This window comes from Phodopus roborovskii, unplaced genomic scaffold (assembly GCF_943737965.1).
Source record: "Phodopus roborovskii unplaced genomic scaffold, PHOROB, whole genome shotgun sequence".
NCBI lineage: Eukaryota > Metazoa > Chordata > Mammalia > Rodentia > Cricetidae > Phodopus > Phodopus roborovskii.
In genome coordinates this window covers 12,617,288-12,635,343 of record NW_026126611.1, presented here as the reverse complement: position 1 = coordinate 12,635,343, position 18,056 = coordinate 12,617,288, and the positions used below count along the sequence as shown (strand labels likewise).

Here is an 18,056-nt window from a genome sequence, read left to right as displayed (position 1 = left end):
CAGAGGCAGGAGAATCTCTGTGAGTTCCAGTTCCAGGACAGCCAGGGCCACACAGAGACTGAACTTGGAATGGAGTTCATTGCCTGAATCTATCTAAAACATTCCTAGGAAGCTCTGCAATGACTCTAACCTAGGAATAAATTGGTATCGAGGGAGGAGTAAATAGCCCGAGAGTGAAAGGGTTATAATTCCAGTTGTATCGCTCAAATAGGTCTTGCTGCTTCTTTCTCTGTTACCATCACACTGGCCTCTGGCAGGCAGGCTGCTGTGCAGCACCACTGGAGATTTCATAAAGGCTGCCTTTCACTCCCCAGGACGGGGAAGAGTGTGCCTCTCGGAAGCACAAGCTTCTTCTGGCCACTGATTTAAGAAACCTTTGAGGCTTCACCCTGGTCGCCTCCCTACCCCATGTCAGAGTGTTGTCTACTCACATTCCTATTCTGCTTACCTCTAGTTTACTGTAGTTTCTCTTCTGCTTTCAAGGCTCCAGACCCAGGTCCTGCACCTGCCCTGGAAAAGAAGTATCCAGTAGAGATGAGCTCACTGCAGTTACTTAATTAAACATTTGTAAGCTGCAGATGAGCCAACCAAGGACAGCTACAGTTTGAATTTTTATATTTCCAGGTATGCAAAGGTCAGGCCACTCAAGTGTAGGCTGTGTGATCTGTAACAACACACAGTTCCAACTTAAAGTTCTCCGGCTATAAAACCAAGTGACATGGTAACCACCCTAACATCTAGTAACACATGGCTAGCACTGACTTGTTGCTTAACCTTTGCCTGAGTATTTCTAGTTTAATTTGTTTGCTAATAGTGACAAACTAATGAAAAAACACCTTAAGGGAAATAGCACTGAGGTACCATGTAGTCAAGCTCTGCAAATGTGCAAAGTGGTATTCTGCTCTTCATTGAGAAGTAAGCATTGACAGCAGCGGTCCCTCCCTCTCTAAGGTTCACGTGTGGGACAAGTAGTGTTGGGAGTTACATGGATGAAGCATGTTCTCCTTTCCAGATCTATATTTCATGAGCTGTTTACATGAAAGGTAGCACATTCTCCAGTCATTGGAAATGATAGGTTTTATTTATAGATAAAACCAAACACTGTATGTACATGGTATATTTATATGTATTTAATTGTTTCAATGTACTATTTACGTGTGTGTGTGTGTGTGTGTGTGTGTGTGTGTGTGTGTGTACTTGAAAGAAGCCAAATACGAAAGTGAAAAATTATGATGATTGACCCAGAGTGTAACTAAAAAGGTGAAAGCTGGGTTTTCCTAGTGCATTAGATTTTAACCAAGAAAAGCTACTCATTAATGATTAGGGAGTCAAGTCAGTTGGGTTTAGGGCTTTCAAGGGCATTAATCATTTTCACCTGCTTATGTATATTTAAAACAGTATCTACAAAACAATTAGTTGCTGAGTAGATAACCATGCCTACCTTTTGATTTTAACTTCATCCAAGCCAGAGATGACCCAAAATTGAACAAGGGGATCCTGTATTCCAGCTGTGGGTTTTGCCAGTAATCCTAGTGTTCCATCTCCAGTGTTAATGCATAATGAGTTACTGTAGGAGCATTATATACTATATTACTTAGGGAACTAAAAGAACCATGGTTCAGTGATGTTGAATTACAACTAGAAAGGAGCAGCTACACTTACATGAGTGTATTTACCCTATTAAGTGATCTAAAGGGGAAATAAAGAAAGGAATACCAAGAAGAGGAGGAAAAAAGAAACAAAGCTAGGAAGCTGGGTATGGTGGCACACGCTGTAATCACAGCCCTCAGAGCCTGAAATCATGAGTTTGATGCCACCCTGGCCTACATGGAGAAACTTATTTCCCCAAATGAAAACAAGTGAGCAAGAAAGATTACAAAGTTAAACTACACCTTGAAAATTACCTTCAAACCCTTCCCTATGCATTTATTTTTTTTAATCTCTTTAAAGGGTATATTTTTTTACTTTTTGTATCAAGAGCTTCATAATATATATGAATTCTGTATCTTAATATTTTCCATCAGTTTCTTATATATAGTAATTGGATGTCTTACTCCTCTAAGAAAAAGACTCAGGATTTTCCTTACTGCGGCTATGCAAGAATTTATTCCTCCTTGAAGATAATTGTTGTTTGGAGTGAAGGGGAGGGGGACTGAAATCACTCTAGTAAAGGCAGATGCTTGTCACCAAACCTGATGACAGGACTTTGATCACAGAGACCCATATAGTGTAAGGAGCAGCCCAACTCCTGCCTGAAAGCCAACCTCTGGCTGTCACATGCTAGTAAATTAATATTTAACTTTATTATCATCATTTTCATATATTAAGTTAATTTGTTTCTTATGTTGTATGGTTATAAGACCAAAACATGAGTTTTTCTAATATTCTGGGGTTTTTTTTTTCTTTTTACCTATAAATAAGAATTTGTTAATATGCTTGCTTAGTCCCTGTTTTCTTTTTAAGATGATATTTATAACCAGGATAGATTATCTGGAAAATTGCAGTGAAAGGGGGCACTGGAAAGTAACTTTGTTTCCATATTAAAATGCTAAAGTATTGGAAAATAAGGTATGAAGTGGAAAATACATACAAGGTAGTCTATTATACAATATGTTTGTCTCAAATTTATTGTACTTTTCTTAATCCATAGAAAATGGCAGCACCCACCACAAAACCACGAAACGTCAGTTGCCAAGTGTGGCTGACTTGCACATTCCTTTAAGAAGAGCTTGTAACTTAGCTAGTGAGGCATAAGGCATGGTCAGCATTTATACCCTTATGGCAGTGCATTCCTTCTTTCTTTCTCCACCCCACCCCTCACCCTTGGTGTTCAAGACTAGCCCTGACTGCCCTGCAACTCCTCTGTAAATCAGGCTGTCCTCAAACTCAGATCTGCCTGTCTCTTCCTTTCCAAATGATGGGATTAGGAAGGTTTCTTTTTAAAAACAGGACATAACCCACTCTACATTGACTGTTGGTGTTTTTCTTTGGAAAGTTAATTATTCTGGGCTGGTAAAGTTGTCTAGTTTTTGGTAATACTTAATTGTTCTCTTCAAGTTATTAAATAAATTAGGTTAGACCATAATAGCTAACTTAAAATAATTAATTAGCATTTGGATGACTGGTTTGGTATATTTGTTGTGTTAGTAATTGTTCTTTGGTTTGTTAAGTTTTTTGTTGTTTTATTTGTTTTTGGTCTATTTACATAGCCCTGGTTGTCCTAGAACTCATTACATAGATCAGGCTGGCCTCCAGCTCAAAAACATCTGTCTGCCTCTGACTCCAAAAGGCTAGGATTAAAGGCATGCACCACCATGCCTGGCAATTCTTATTTTTATCTTAAATGGTGATAATACTTGAATTTCAGATTTTTAGTTGAATAGCTGTAATTCTTTTATTTCTATCATAGAAATACTAACATATTTTGAGATTATATTGCTAAAATTATAACATCATATTTCAAGAAATAAAATTTAGTAATTTGTTAGAATAACGATGTTGATGGCCCAGGCATGGTGACTCACCCCTTTAACCCTCGTCCTCAGGAGGTGGAGTCAGGTGGAGTGAGTTGCAGGCCACCCTGGTTTATATAAAGTATTTGAATAGAGTGTATGCTTAGATAATATGATCCTGATGGTACATCACCCAACTATTCCAACTGCGCATCAGTCCTTTTTATAGTTAAAGACATCGTTTTAGAATAACTCGGTGAAGTCTGCTAATATCAGCCCATCCTCGGGAACCCGATAGTGCAGGTGGGTTGGGGAGAAGGCAGTACTCCGCCTTCCCTTTGCATGCCCTGGAGAGGATGCTCTTTCAGCAACTGGGGCAGTCAGGGGGGCCTAACATGCACCTATCTCTGTTAACACTGGCTATCACTCCCCGACAGCACAAAACTGACAGGAAAAAAGTAAGATTAGAGACCTCAAAAACTTCAGTCGTAAACAGTTTTAAAAGCTGAGAACCTTCTTAAAAGATGGTACAGTTTTATTCATGTTAAAGTCAAGAAATGTGTGTAAATATTATAATAAATATTGTACTTTACCTCAAACAAGACCTGAGATCTGCCTGTGGAAGTGAGCTCTGAAATAGCGAGCAAAGAGGTGTGAAACCAAAGAAAACTGTTACACAGGGGGAGGCTGGGAATTCGGGACACCAGAGGTGAAAGCTGGCTCATGTTGGGGCTGTGCTTTGTGTACTTTTTGTGTTCTTGGGTGCAGGTTTTCTCAGCCACATAAGGGTTTTTTTTTTTTAATTTACATAATGCTTCTCCCAAATGAAACTGTAGCAAAACACAGTTAAAGTTCAGATAATTGTCTAATATGTCAATTATGGTAGAACAAATTTATCACTTCAAAATAGATGTTACAACCAAACTGATTTCTAGCTGAAGGCAAGGGAAACATTTGAACTTGAGAGAGTAGGTACTGTTATAGTAGCCTTCGAAACTAGGTGTAGTCTGCTCTTTAGGCATGGACCGCAAAGTAAGTGTGTGTGTAAGTGTGTGTGTGTGTGTGTGTGTGTGAGAGAGAGAGAGAGAGAGAGAGACAGAGAGAGACAGACACAGAGAGAGAGAGACAGAGAGAGATCATATACAGCAGTTAAACACGATTGTCTCGCTACTGTGAAACGGTGAGTGATGTTTTTATGTAGATAGTTTTGTTAGCACGAGCAGAGTTCCTCCTTAACTTGATGATAGTATGTCGTGGTGTCTAAAGAATTCTGCGTGCTTACTTCCTGCTAGCCAGAGACCATCCTAGCCCGCTTCATAGCACTGCAGTTCATTCATCGTGTATGTTAGAAAAAGCTTAGTGTGGCTTGTTTAGAAACAGGCATCCTGCTGTGCCGTGAGCAGAATTCTGTGAACTGGGTAGTTTAGCATCTTACCATGGGAAGTAGTCTCTCTTTTGCTATGAGAGAAAGTCTTCCAGAATAAGTCTGTTAAGGTGTATCTTGATTTTTCATATTGAAGTTAAGGGCATGTCGTTTGTTTGGTTTCTTTTTATAGTTTAATCCTCACATAGTTGCCTGGTATTTATTTATTTACTTATTTAAGGCAGGAAGATTATGAGTTTCAGAGCAGCCTGGGGCTCTATAGTGAGTTTAACACCAGCCTAGGCCTCAAAAAGTAAAACAAAGCACATTGTATCACTTAACTATCTACTGGCCTCCAACATGTCTTAAGTCAGCACTCAGATGGCCATGGTAGCTCACCCCTGTAATACCAGAACTCAGAATGCTGAGGCAGGAGTATTGCCCCAAGTTCAAGACCACCTTGGGCTAGAGAATGAGCCTTGTCTGCAAATGCTGTTCCTCTGGCTATAGGTGCCATTTCTTGGTGTGTTTAAGGTCTCTTTCCATGCTTTATAGCAGTTAGACATATTGGGCCTCTGTATGGTTTTCCTTAAATCTAGAAATGTGTGTCTTTTATTCATTTGGGGGAAAAAACTTAATCATAATCCTATCAGGTTTGTTTGGTTTTATCCACCCATTGATCTGTCCTGTTTTCTGGCTCCTAAGTATAAGTACATTAAGTTTTTGTTGTTACCTATCTGGACCCTGAGGATTTGGAAGCCCCCACTCACTCTTACCATCTCCTACTGACTTCTTTCCTACACTGTATAGAGTGTATATACACAAGATTAGGCTTCTGACTAATGGTCGTCTTCTTCCGTGAACCACTCTGTCCTGTGAGGGAGTGTAGGTGCGTTTTTATGTCCTCATCATCAAGAAGTGAGTCAGTAGTAACATGGCTATGCATGCTTTCATAATGGAAGGAATTAGAATTTGTTTTCATTTCATTAATGAAAGTATTTCTCATTTACATGTTTATTTGCCCATCTCTAATTGTAGTGTGTAAATTATTTTTTCTAAGTTCAAATCATTTGAAATGTTTTAGAAACTGTATTATGAAAGAAACTTCACAATAAAACCTTCAACTAATGAATGTTGCATGTTTTGTGAACCTAGAATGATCTAGTCTTGGGAATACAATTGTTAACTTCAGAGTTCTTGATCCTTTAGAGGTCACTTATAAAAGTTACAGAGGAAAAGGTAGTGTGGGAATGTGTGTGTTTTTTTTTTTTTTTAACATAGGAAGAATGGTCAGAGAAACTGTCCTTAAGTGGGTGGCATTTGATGAGTGACTTACGAAAGTAAAAGAGCCTTCAGGTGTCTGAGGGAGAAAACGTTAGAGGCTAGGGCAGTCAGTCCAGAAGCCCATTAGCAAGGGAGGGAGCAAAGGGTGTGGTGGGAAGGGAGGTTAGAGCCCCCCCCCCCCGGGGTGGGCTGGGCACTTTTGTGTGTTTCACAAAGGTCACTCACAGGGAGAGACTGCCTGTGAAAGGCATGGAGGCAGGCGGAGAAGAGGCCAGCAGGAGACTGGCTTTAATAATCTGCCTCCGCCCTCTGTGCAGTGAGTGGTACCTTCCACACGTACTTGCCTGTGCGAAGGGGTCAGATCTGCTGCAGCGGGAGCCACAGACAGCAGTGAGCTCACTGTCGTGGGTGCTGGGGCTTGAGCCCCATCTTTGGGAAGAACAGCCAGTGCTCTAACCGCTGAGCCATCTCTCCTGCCCCCAGGAGGAGACTTTGCAGTAGTAGCTAAGGTGGCTCAGACAAAAGCTCTACAGGTGGGGAAGAGCACCAGCGTGGTGACACACAGGAAGCTGAAGCAGAGTGGAGCGTGCACGTAAAAATGGGCGCAAAGCAAACCGTAACCTCAGCGTTCAATTTTAGATAAAATACACACACTCCTTTATAGAGACACACCTTCAGGTCCTTAGGGCTTTAAGTAAAGGGGTGGGGTTCTTGACTACTGCTTACAACAATGGGAAGAGACAGCCTCACTGCAGCTTCTTAATTGGATGCCAGTGTATCGCATACAAATAGAGGGGAATTGGATCCTTTCAAGTTTGGCTATTAGAAGTGGTAGTATGTATCCCTACATGGAAATCATTAAGTCTGAATAACACTTCCGTGGTTTATATTGTTAGGTGCTAAGGTACAATACCCTTTCAAAGTAATTATAAATCCACATCCTAAAGTCAGTTTTCACTAAAATAAAATTTTTTCTTTCACAGAAAATGCTTGGCCAGAAGAGATGAGTACTAATTTCACTCAGGCCTAGAATTGCCTATTAAGATAGTCCTGAGCAGGCGACACACGAATGGCCCAAGGAAGCCACCAAATTGATTTTCAGGTTTTACATGACCTGCGACAAAAATTCCCTGAAGTGCCTGAAGTTGTTGTATCCAGGTGTATGTTACAGGTTAGTGTTCAACGGTTTCTAGATTCATTGATAAAATGTTCATTATAATGTATAATTTGGCGTTTTTTAGCTATTGGAGGACAGCTCTTTGTTGTTGCTGTGCTGTAACGAAAAGAAATGTCTCATAACGGTGGGGCTCTCGGGGCCTGCGTGTGTAATGCCTGCGTGTGTACATGCCACAGGCATTATCTGTCCTACAGATGGGAGAGCCCAGTGCATTCTGCGTGTAGGAGCACTGACTTATGCTCATATGCTAGCGATGATCTTGCTCCTTTTCCCCCATCCTCTTGTCAGAATTTTAAATCCTGATCTTTGTGTAAAAATGAAGAAAAAAATCATTAAGGAACTTGTTCTATCGATTTGGTATTCCAAGCATTTGTCAAAACCCTGTTCGCATGTCAGTTTCTTATCTCTGATGAGAGATTTGTATGAACAGTGAACACATAATTCCCAATTTTATATTTCTAAGTTTATTTTATGTTTTCCAATTAATCTCTCCAATTTCTACATTGTTATTAGTATACAAAATTCTAGAAATCCATAATTCTAAATATTATTAAATATTAGTAATGGTTATAGATGGCCATTTACTTAAACTGGAAATCTTTTCTATCAAAAGTATTCTGAGGAGCCTTCATAAATACTTACAAATTTGACCAATTATTTTTAAAATTTGATAATGTATGAAATTTTTTAGCAAGCCTGTATTTATAGTGACTGCATGTATTTTGTCCATACCCTTATCTATTATCTGTACTTTTACTTGGTCTGTGTGCTTTTAGCCTTAACCTAATTTGGGCCCCACCAATCTATCTTAATCTATCTGATCAAGTGTAAATATAGATTTTAATATATTCTGCTATATATTTGCCTTCCTAAATTTTCGCCCTCTTGTTCTTCAAGATGAATTTTGGGTGTCTTGACTAGAGTCTACTAGTCTGTGGTCTGGAATCCCAGCCTACTCTATAGCCTGGTGTCTTATGTCATACTCTACACTGTAGCTATCGTCCGGTACATGGAATTCTCCAGACTTAACCTGGTTCCCTCTACAGTAGTTAAGCATGTGTTTGAGAGTCTTAGAACAAGCAGACTTGAATTCAGGTTTTGATGGTTACCAACAATAGCATCTCTTCAGTTTTTTCGAGACAGGGTTTCTCTAAGTAGCCCTGACTGTCCTGGAACTAGCTCTGTAGACCAGGCTGGCCTTGAACTCACAAAGATCAGCCTTCTGCTGCCTCCTGAGTACTGGGATTGAAGGTGTGAGCCACCACTGCCTGGCCAACAATAACATCTTTGACCATTATTTTTACCTCATTTCTTTGCTGTTCAGTAAAAATAAAAAATCTCCATGAAAAAGTATAACCCTGGTAAATTAACTAGTAGGATATATGACTCACACTTCTGAAAAGAGAAACAGTAGTGAAAGTTCCCCATTACAAATATTTGGTGAATGAATCAGTAGTTCATAGTTATCAGTATAGAATGTAATGGGGAAAGGATGTGTGTTAGTTAGGTCTATTGCTGTGATGAAGACCAAGACCAAATGTAACTGGAGAAGGAAGGATTTGATTTCATCTTACACTTCCAGGGCACAGGCCTTTACTGAGGGGACTTAAGGGACGAATCTAGGCAGGAACTGAAATGGAAGCCATGGAGAGTGCTGCTAACTAGCTTGTTCAGTGTGCTTTCTTAAGTACCTGTGACCACCTTCCTACCTGGGGCTGGTACCAACATCAGTCATCAATCCAGAAATGCCCCCATACACTTGCTACAGGCCCATCTGATGGATCCAGTTCCTCAGTTGAGATTCCCTCCCCCAGATATGGATAGGTCTGTGTCAGGTTGACAAAAACCAACCAGCATAAAAAGCAATAAGGTAGGAGCCAAAGTGGGAAAAGAGCAGAGATTTGGGGGCGGGGGTGTAAGCCTTCCTTAAAACCCATAAAGTAGAAGGTAGAGAGTCATTGAACTAATAGGAGAATAATGTAGGTTAACAAATTTCAGCATTTGCAGTTGAAAGAACTATCTAGAACCCTTACTCATAGTGACTCCCCTTTGTCATCTTCAAAACCCACCCACCCCCACCCCCACCCCGTTTTTTGGGTTTTTTTGAGACAGGGCTTCTCTGTGTAGTCTACCTGGCCACCGCTTACCTTTCCCTCCTGAATGCTGGGATTAAAGGCATGAGCTACCACTGTGCAGTACTCTGTGATATTTTAAAATCTATTAACTGGGAATGAGACTTCAAGTCTTTTATAGAACTACTTAAGGTATTTTTAAAAGATATCAGTGTAATCTTGATGTATTAAGAAAACAAGCCAAGTATTCCAGAGGCAGAACACTAGGCAAAAAATAAAATAAAATAAAACATCAACACCATTTTTCACTTCTTATTCGCTTATTCCTTGTTCAATTTGTGTAGACTGTCCATTTCCTTCCTTCCTTCCTTCCTATTTTACATCCTAGCCATAGTTTCCCCTCCCTCCTCTTCTCCCAGCCCTTCCCCCAACCCCTCTCATTTCCCACCCCCAATCCATTCCTCCTCTGTTTCTGTTCAGGAAAGCGCAGGTCTCCCATGGATATCAACAGACATGGCCTATGGAGTTGCAGTGAGACTAGGTACCTCAAGGACTATGGTTTCTTAACAAGAGTTGTGGAGTGACATTTTTCCCTCTGGTGTCTAAGTTGTGTTGGTTGATCTCTAGTTGTTTCCATTGTCAGGTGTTTACTATTGCCTGCCTTCTAACTGGCTGCTTTGCCAAAGAATATTCACCTCCTTGCTTCTTACGTATGAGCAGATTGCCTTCCCAAATACTCCTTTCGTCTTCTGCTCAGCTGTGCTCAGTAGCTCTCCCACTTGCTTAATAAAGGCCAAGCTGTAGTGTCTTTTGCTTTTGTCTTTGTTTTTTTAGTCCTCCTTTACTTAATCCCAGGTCTTTGTAACCAGGTGTCTCACTGAGTTTTCCAATGTGAACCTTCTCTCCAGGTAGACTTGTTCCATTCACTTTGTTTGGAACGTGGCCCAGCTACCTCTCCCTTCACCAAGAGCTCTAGGGATTCTGTGTCGGTTTTGTTTTAGTTTGGGGGAGGGTTGTTAGGGTTGTTTGTCTCTTTTCTCCTCACCTAAATTATGCATGCCCTGTGAATCGTCTAGCCATACCTACCTCGCTAGTCCAGTTGTCCGTGTGTGTACATTAGTGTGTAGATGTGCCTATGAGTGTGTGTCCTCGGGCACCGGTGTAGAGGCCTGGGGAGAAGGAGCCTCCAGTATTGCTTCTCTGGTGCTTCCGTGCTGTGTTTTGAAGCCGGGTGACTGTCTTGCTCTAATGTACATGTGTTTAGGGCTGACCACTTGGATTTGGGGGCTCATCTCTGGAGAAGACGGGTTCTCCCTCTCTCTGCTGTGTTGGTGCGGGGCATCCTACAGAGAACAGTTGTTCTCTGCATTTTGACCACTTGTAGATTGTGTCTGCTGCAAAAAGAAACTGCTTTGATGAGGGCTGAGAGCTGCACCTCTTTGTGGCTCTAAGTGTAAATACTTAGAATCCATCTGGGGCATTATAAACCTAGCTGACTATCATTGGCTGGAGAGGTCCTAGGCCCGACAGAGCTGACTACTGCCAATTCCCAAAACTCTCAACCTGAGTTTAGTGACAGGCTCTTGGGGGAGGGGAGTTGTTTTGTTTTTTTGTTTTTGTTTTTGTTTTGTTTTTTGTCATTCAGTCTTCTACAGGCTCAAAAAGCTGCATATATAGTTGATGTTCAATAATTATTTGTGGATGATTTATGCCTAATGATGTGGTACACTTGGTTTCCAATATTGCTTTTTTTCTGTCTTTCTGGAACAGGTTTTCGTGGTGCTCTGTTGAAGGCAGAGGCGTGAACTCATTCTTGATAGCTGCCTTGTGCTTACATTTTATTTGTGTGTGTATGTAAAAGAGGAAGCATATGTGGAATTGAGATGACTAACTTCAGACTTTTTTTTAAACTTTAAGCACTAAAAATCCACCTGCTAAATCGCATTTAGTTTTAAAGAATTTGTTTCTAAGTGGTTTGAGGAACTTTGCACTTTATCATTTCACCTTAAAAGAAATTTAATTATACAGGGTTGTTTGTTTGTTTGTTTTTTGAGGCTGTCCTGGAACTAGCTCTTATAGCCCAGGCTAGTCTCGAACTCACAGAGATCCTCCTGCCTCTGGAGTGCTGGGATTCAAGGTGTGCACCACCAATGCCCGACTATAGTATTATATTCTTAAATCGATTATGTTGTTCAGCTTAAAATTGTATTTCTAATTAGGCTGCACTTTTACTGTATTTGGATGTGTCCGTTTTACTAAGAAGCTTCTAAGACAATGATTTCGTTGACATTTATCAGTTACTGCTCAGCTTTCCCATTATACTAATACACAAAACAGTTCTCAAATCAAAAGATGGAAGTCTTATAATCGAATCAGACACTCGCTTGTTAGTTGTGTGGTATCTCTGTGGTAATGATAGTCTTTGTGTTCACTTCTCATGACTACGATTGACCAGTTTTCATTTTGCTCTGTAGAACAATAACAACCTGGATGCCTGCTGCGCTGTCCTCTCTCAGGAGAGTACGAGGTATCTTTATGGTGAAGGAGACCTGAATTTCTCAGATGAGGCTGGAATTTCTGGTCTGCGCAATCACATGACTTCTCTCAACTTGGACTTGCAGTCACAGAATGTTTACCACCATGGAAGAGAAGGAAGTCGGGTGAATGGAAGCAGGACTTTAACACACAGCGTTAGTGATGGACAGCTTCAAGGTGGCCAGTCCAATAACGACCTGTTTCAGCAGGAGCCACAGACAGCACCAGCTCAAGTGCCTCAAGGCTTCAGTGTTTTTGGAGTGCCCAGTACATCTGGTGCTTCAAGTTCAACACCGCACCTTGGGTTTCACCTAGGCAGCAAAGGGACATCCAACCTCTCACAACAAACTCCCAGGTTCAATCCTATTATGGTAACGTTAGCCCCAAACATACAGACTGGTCGTAGTACTCCTACATCTTTGCACATACATGGTGTACCTCCGCCTGTCCTTAACAGCCCACAGGGAAATTCTATCTATATTAGGCCTTATATTACAACTCCTAGTGGTACAGCTCGACAGACGCAACAGCATTCTGGCTGGGTATCTCAGTTTAATCCCATGAACCCTCCTCAGCAAGCCTATCAACCTTCGCAGCCTGGTCCTTGGACTACTTACCCTGCATCCAACCCTTTGCCACATACCTCAACCCAACAGCCGAATCAGCAGGGCCACCAGACCTCTCATGTCTACATGCCTATCAGTTCACCGACTACTCCACAGCCGCCGACAATTCATTCATCCGGTAGCTCACAGTCTTCTGCCCATGGCCAATATAACATTCAGAATATTTCAACAGGACCTCGAAAAAACCAGATTGAAATCAAACTTGAACCCCCACAAAGAAACAGTTCTTCAAAATTGCGTTCTTCTGGACCTCGAACTGCCAGCACTTCCTCGATGGTCAACAGCCAGACCTTAAATAGAAATCAGCCCACTGTTTACATAGCTGCCAGTCCTCCAAGTACTGACGAGATGATCTCCCGTAGTCAACCTAAGGTCTATATTTCAGCCAATGCCGCCACAGGAGATGAGCAGGGCATGCGGAATCAACCTACACTCTTCATATCCACAAATTCTGGGGCATCTGCAGCCTCCAGGAATATGTCCGGGCAAGTGAGCATGGGTCCTGCCTTCATCCATCACCACCCTCCCAAAAGCCGAGTGTTAGGCAGTAACTCTGCAACATCTCCTCGAGTGGTGGTCACTCAACCCAACACAAAATATACTTTCAAAATTACAGTTTCTCCCAACAAACCCCCCGCAGTTTCCCCGGGGGTAGTGTCCCCTACCTTTGAACTTACAAATCTTCTAAATCACCCTGACCATTATGTAGAGACAGAGAATATTCAACACCTCACAGACCCTGCTTTAGCACATGTGGATAGAATAAGTGAAGCCCGGAAATTGAGTATGGGATCTGATGATGCTGCCTACACACAAGGTAATGCTAATGTCAAAGGAGAGATGATTCTCCACGCTGCATTTACTGTTCGCGTGGTTTCCCAGCGGGATTGGGCGTCACTGTGCCTTCTGTTCTGTTGTGTTGTGTTGTGTTTTCTACAGTGCTAGCCTTGCTCTAAACCACATGGTCTTCCCCTGGGGCTGTATCCCAGGCCCGACTTCCATCTGTAGATGCCCCAAATAATATTATTTTAATACTTGAAAGTATTCATATAAATGCTAATTTCAATTTTTATCAGCTTAGGCTTGTTTGTTTTAAAATGTTCTTCAAAGCTTATTTTGTTTGATATGTAGGAGTAGTGTTTTGCCTGCCTGTATGTCTGTGTAGCATGGGCTTACCAGGTGCCCACAGGGGTCTGCAGAGGACATCCGATCCCCTGTAACCGGAGTTAAGGATGGTTGTGAGCCACCACATGTATGCTGGGAACTGGATCCAGGTCCGCTGCAAGAACAAGAAGTACTCTTAACCACTGAGCCATTGCTAGCCCCTCACTCTCTTCTAATAAACTGACTTTATGACTCAGTTTCTTAGAGTCTGATTCTTCAGTCTCATACTAAGTGATTCTTCATGTGTGCCAGGCTGTGTTCCTTTCACATCCCATAATGGTCTATAGAGATGTCAGGACATCAGGTGCCTGGGGCCCAGCTTAAATTCACACTGTTAGCATTTTGCTTTAGTGAGCTGACATACATGTGTTCTGTAGATGATTGTGTTTGCACTAGAAATTATGCTAAAACTGACACTACCCATCCCCGTGACCGACTGTGACTCTCTACCCATCCCCGTGACCGACTGCGACACTCTACCCATCCCCGTGACCGACTGTGACACTCTACCCATCCCCATGGCCGACTGTGACTCTACCCATCCCCGTGACTGGCCGACTGTGACTCTACCCATCCCCGTGACTGGCCGACTGTGACTCTACCCATCCCCGTGACTGGCCGACTGTGACTCTACCCATCCCCGTGACTGGTCGACTGTGACTCTACCCATCCCCGTGACCGACTGTGACACTACCCATCCCCGTGACTGGCCGACTGTGACTCTACCCATCCCCGTGACCGACTGTGACACTACCCATCCCCGTGACTGGCCGACTGTGACTCTACCCATCCCCGTGACTGGCCGACTGTGACTCTACCCATCCCCGTGACTGGCCGACTGTGACACTCTACCCATCCCCGTGACTGGCCGACTGTGACTCTACCCATCCCCGTGACTGGCCGACTGTGACTCTACCCATCCCCGTGACTGGCCGACTGTGACTCTACCCATCCCCGTGACTGGCCGACTGGGTCCGTCTCCGCTTTCAGCAGTGCCTGAGTCTGTAGACACTGGCTTTCCCACCAGCACTGTCTCCTTGAGTCTGTCGTCCCCTCTCAAGGAGACTGGCAGGCTCGTATTTGCCGATTCTTAACACTTTTATGACTAAAATAGGACAGTCGAGTTTTTTAGACAGAGACATTGGTTGTTACTTAGCTGGACATTATAAGTGCACTGTCTCCATATCTGTGTCTTCCCATTCTCTCTAGAATCTACTGTCAGGTTCTCCCCACTGCAGTCCCCGCAGCTGCTGTCAGGCAGGGTCCTCGGTGCTGGCACTCAGTAGGTACTGTTGAGCCCTCGCTGTCCTCCTCTGGAGAGCAGCCACCCTCTCCTGGAGGAACCGTGGGATTTCTCTGGAGGTGCCTCACTGCTTGCATTCTGTGCCCATTCTCCTCTCCCTGACTGCTCTTCTGCTTCATCGGTCCTAGTGAGGCCAGCGCCTTCTAGTTAATTCCTAACCTTGTCTACCTCTGTTCTCTGAGTGATCTCATTTGGTCTCTTGAGTTTTGTTCCTTTCTTATTTATTTATTTAGACAACATAGTCCTGTGTAGTCCAGCTTTGCCCAAAACAAAATCCTGCCTCATTCATTTTCCCAAGTGCTAGAATTTATATGAACAATAGTCCCTGCATTGAACTATTTCATGGCGTTCTCAGACTTACTGAATTTTACATCAGCTCTGGCCTTCCCACCAGTTTGTTCTTCCCTAGAGCAGTTACTGGCAACTTAATTTTCTTTTTTTTTTTTAATATTATTTAATCTTATTAACAGTCTTCGTTTATTTTTCATAGCGACCACAGTTTCCCCTCCCTCCTCTCCTTCCGTTCCCATCCACATCTTATTTGACAGGAAATCCCGTCCTTTATCCTTCCGCTGATGTCCAGAACCCTGTCCTTCCACCACACCGTCCCTGCTCTGAGCTAGACGCGGCTCACAGTCCTGATGAGTGCATGCACGCCTGCTCTCCCCTGTGCATGCCTCCCGAGCTGCAGCTCAGCAGCCAGGGATGCCGATGAGAACTGCAGCAGAGTGAGCCACTGCAGGTGGCAGCTACTGAGTCTCTTCACAGCAAAAGCTCAGGCCTGCCATCCCTCATCATCTGCCTTTTGACTTGTCTTTAATGGCCTCTTACGTTTGTTTAGAGTGTGAGTGCATGTGTTTATGTTCACGCATGCTTGTGTACATGCATATGTAGGTGGGAATGTATGTGCTACAGCATTTGAGTGCAGGACACATTTGAAGTTGGTTTTTCTCCTTCTGCCTTTACGTGGCTTGGGGGCTTTAGTCTCAAGTAACCGAGTTACCTGTGTCAAGTGCTTTTCCACTGAGCCATTGCTGGCTGTGCCGTCTCCTTAGTCACTGCATTCCTTGCTCTGCCAAGCCCCTCTGGCCTTCCTAGGCTTCCCTAAACATGACAGAAAGGCGTTGGTGGAGCCTTTGTAGCTGCTGATCCTACTGTTGAGATTTCCCTGGGACCCACTGAGTTATAAGCTTCTTCCCTCCTGGTTGAGACCATTGGAGACAGCAGCTTCTGGAAAGCAGAGGAGCGAGCTCCTCGCCCTGCCCACATAGTGTTACACCGTTAGTAGGGCTGGCCACGCTGAGAGTGGAGAGGGCAGGACACTTTGCTCACTCAGTCCAGTTTCCATGTGGAAGGAAAAGTGTGGATTGTATGTGTTAGTTACAGAAGCCAGGCTCCCCAGAGTAGCACAGCTGCCCGCATGACTTCTCGAGCTTTCTTCTCCAGAAACCTCTCCGAGTGATTTAGATGGCAAACTGCTTTTGTTGTTTACAAACATACATACATAAAATGTTATTTTAATAATACTTTAGTGTCTTGTCTCTGGTTAACCTTGTGATGCTATTGTCCTATTAACAGAAGTTTTGATTTTGTTAAGCAATAGCCTTGACTTTGAACCTAAAATAGACATTCACCTTTAAAAAATTGAGTTGAAAGTTAAGTTTATTGATTTTTGTGTTTCTCATTTCTTGTCATTTTTTACCAGTACTTCTTTACAGATCATAGCACTCCTGTTTGAGATTTAATAAAATTCTGGTTGGGATACAAATTAAGTGCTTTTTTAAAAGGAAATATAATTTAAATTCATTACAATTTTTAAATTGGTACTTGGCTTAATTTTATTAGCTGCTATTTAAGACTCTTCTAGAACTTTGCTCTACGTTGTAACCATGTCATTAAATAGTAATCTCAAAAACTACAAATACAAATTGATATCGAGCTGCTTATGCTTTGCATTTTCTGCTTGTTTTCTCAAGTGAGTCTCTTACCTGCTGGGCCTCCCCACTCTTTATGGGAACCATTTTTTTAACTTAGCATTAATCTTGGAGTTAAAAGAGGCTCCTAAGTCATGTGGAGTTGTATTCCTAGGCTGGCCCAGTGCACTTGCTCATCCAGCACCATCACACAGGGGCTCTCGTAAGTGACAGTCCATTCCCCAGCTGCCTCCTGGGGCAGCACATGTCATCTGTGGAGAGCTCTGCTTAGCAGCTGGTATCTTAAAGCAGTACAAAAGTTATCTGCAAATCATTAAAAAGGTCTGATAAAAAAGATACAGTAAATATGTCTCCACCTCTAACCATTTAACTGTTAAGTACAATTTTATTAACATTTTTAATCGTCCTTAGTCATTCATGTAAGTATACATACATATGACTATATATGAATACATATAAGCACATTTTTAGTATATACTTTAGTAAACACATGGGGAGATTAGATAACCACTGATTGATAAATTGGACTGCTCGGGATTGTGTCTATATTGCAGAATTAGAGAGTTTTTCTCATTCACTAAACAATCCGGCATCACAGCTGTACATTTAATGGATGAATGCCCTCTTGAAGACACTTGCATCTCTCACTTGGTGAGCACACCTGTTTTTGGAGGGTGCTGAGTCTACTTTCCTAATGCATTCAGATTTGCCGGTCTTTTCTCCTGATTTCTGGGGTTTGTATCCTAATTAGAAAGCCCTACCATGTTCCATGAAATGGAAAAGCAGACGACAGAACTCTTGTGCTGTTTCTCTCTTTAGTTATGGTGATACTCCTTGAAACCACACTGAACTGGCCTTGTGACATTCCATCACAAACTGGACATTTCACAATGGATTGTCTTAAAGTGCATTCTCTTCTAATGGATTTATGTTTCTAGAAGAATTAGGTATTATTTAAAGTGCCTAAAAGTATTAAAACTAACACCATCTGGTTTCTAGAAGAATTAGGTATTATTTAAAGTGCCTAAAAGTATTAAAACTAACACCATCTGGTTTCCAGTGAAGTTAAGAAACATTTGTGTCCTTCAGAGGCTGGCAGGAGTTAAGCCATGGCAAAGCTGTCCATGACTGTCATAGGTAATTATC

General features: G+C 42.4%; 1 protein-coding gene across 2 annotated transcripts in view; it reads left to right on the top strand.

Annotated features, from left to right (window-relative positions):
* The window catches only part of Tab2 (TGF-beta activated kinase 1 (MAP3K7) binding protein 2), a 47,143-nt gene that overhangs the window by 19,024 nt on the left and 10,063 nt on the right, over positions 1-18,056 (top strand). Inside the window, exons 1-3 of one of the 2 annotated variants that reach the window (XM_051206013.1) lie at positions 461-624; positions 7,083-7,270; positions 11,823-13,326. In XM_051206013.1, the coding sequence (XP_051061970.1) occupies positions 7,169-7,270; positions 11,823-13,326 (1,606 nt within the window). In that variant the 5' untranslated portion in view covers positions 461-624; positions 7,083-7,168. Of the gene's footprint in view, positions 1-460; positions 625-7,082; positions 7,271-11,822; positions 13,327-18,056 lie in introns of those variants that run through there. The other variant, XM_051206012.1, reaches the window with a different exon arrangement.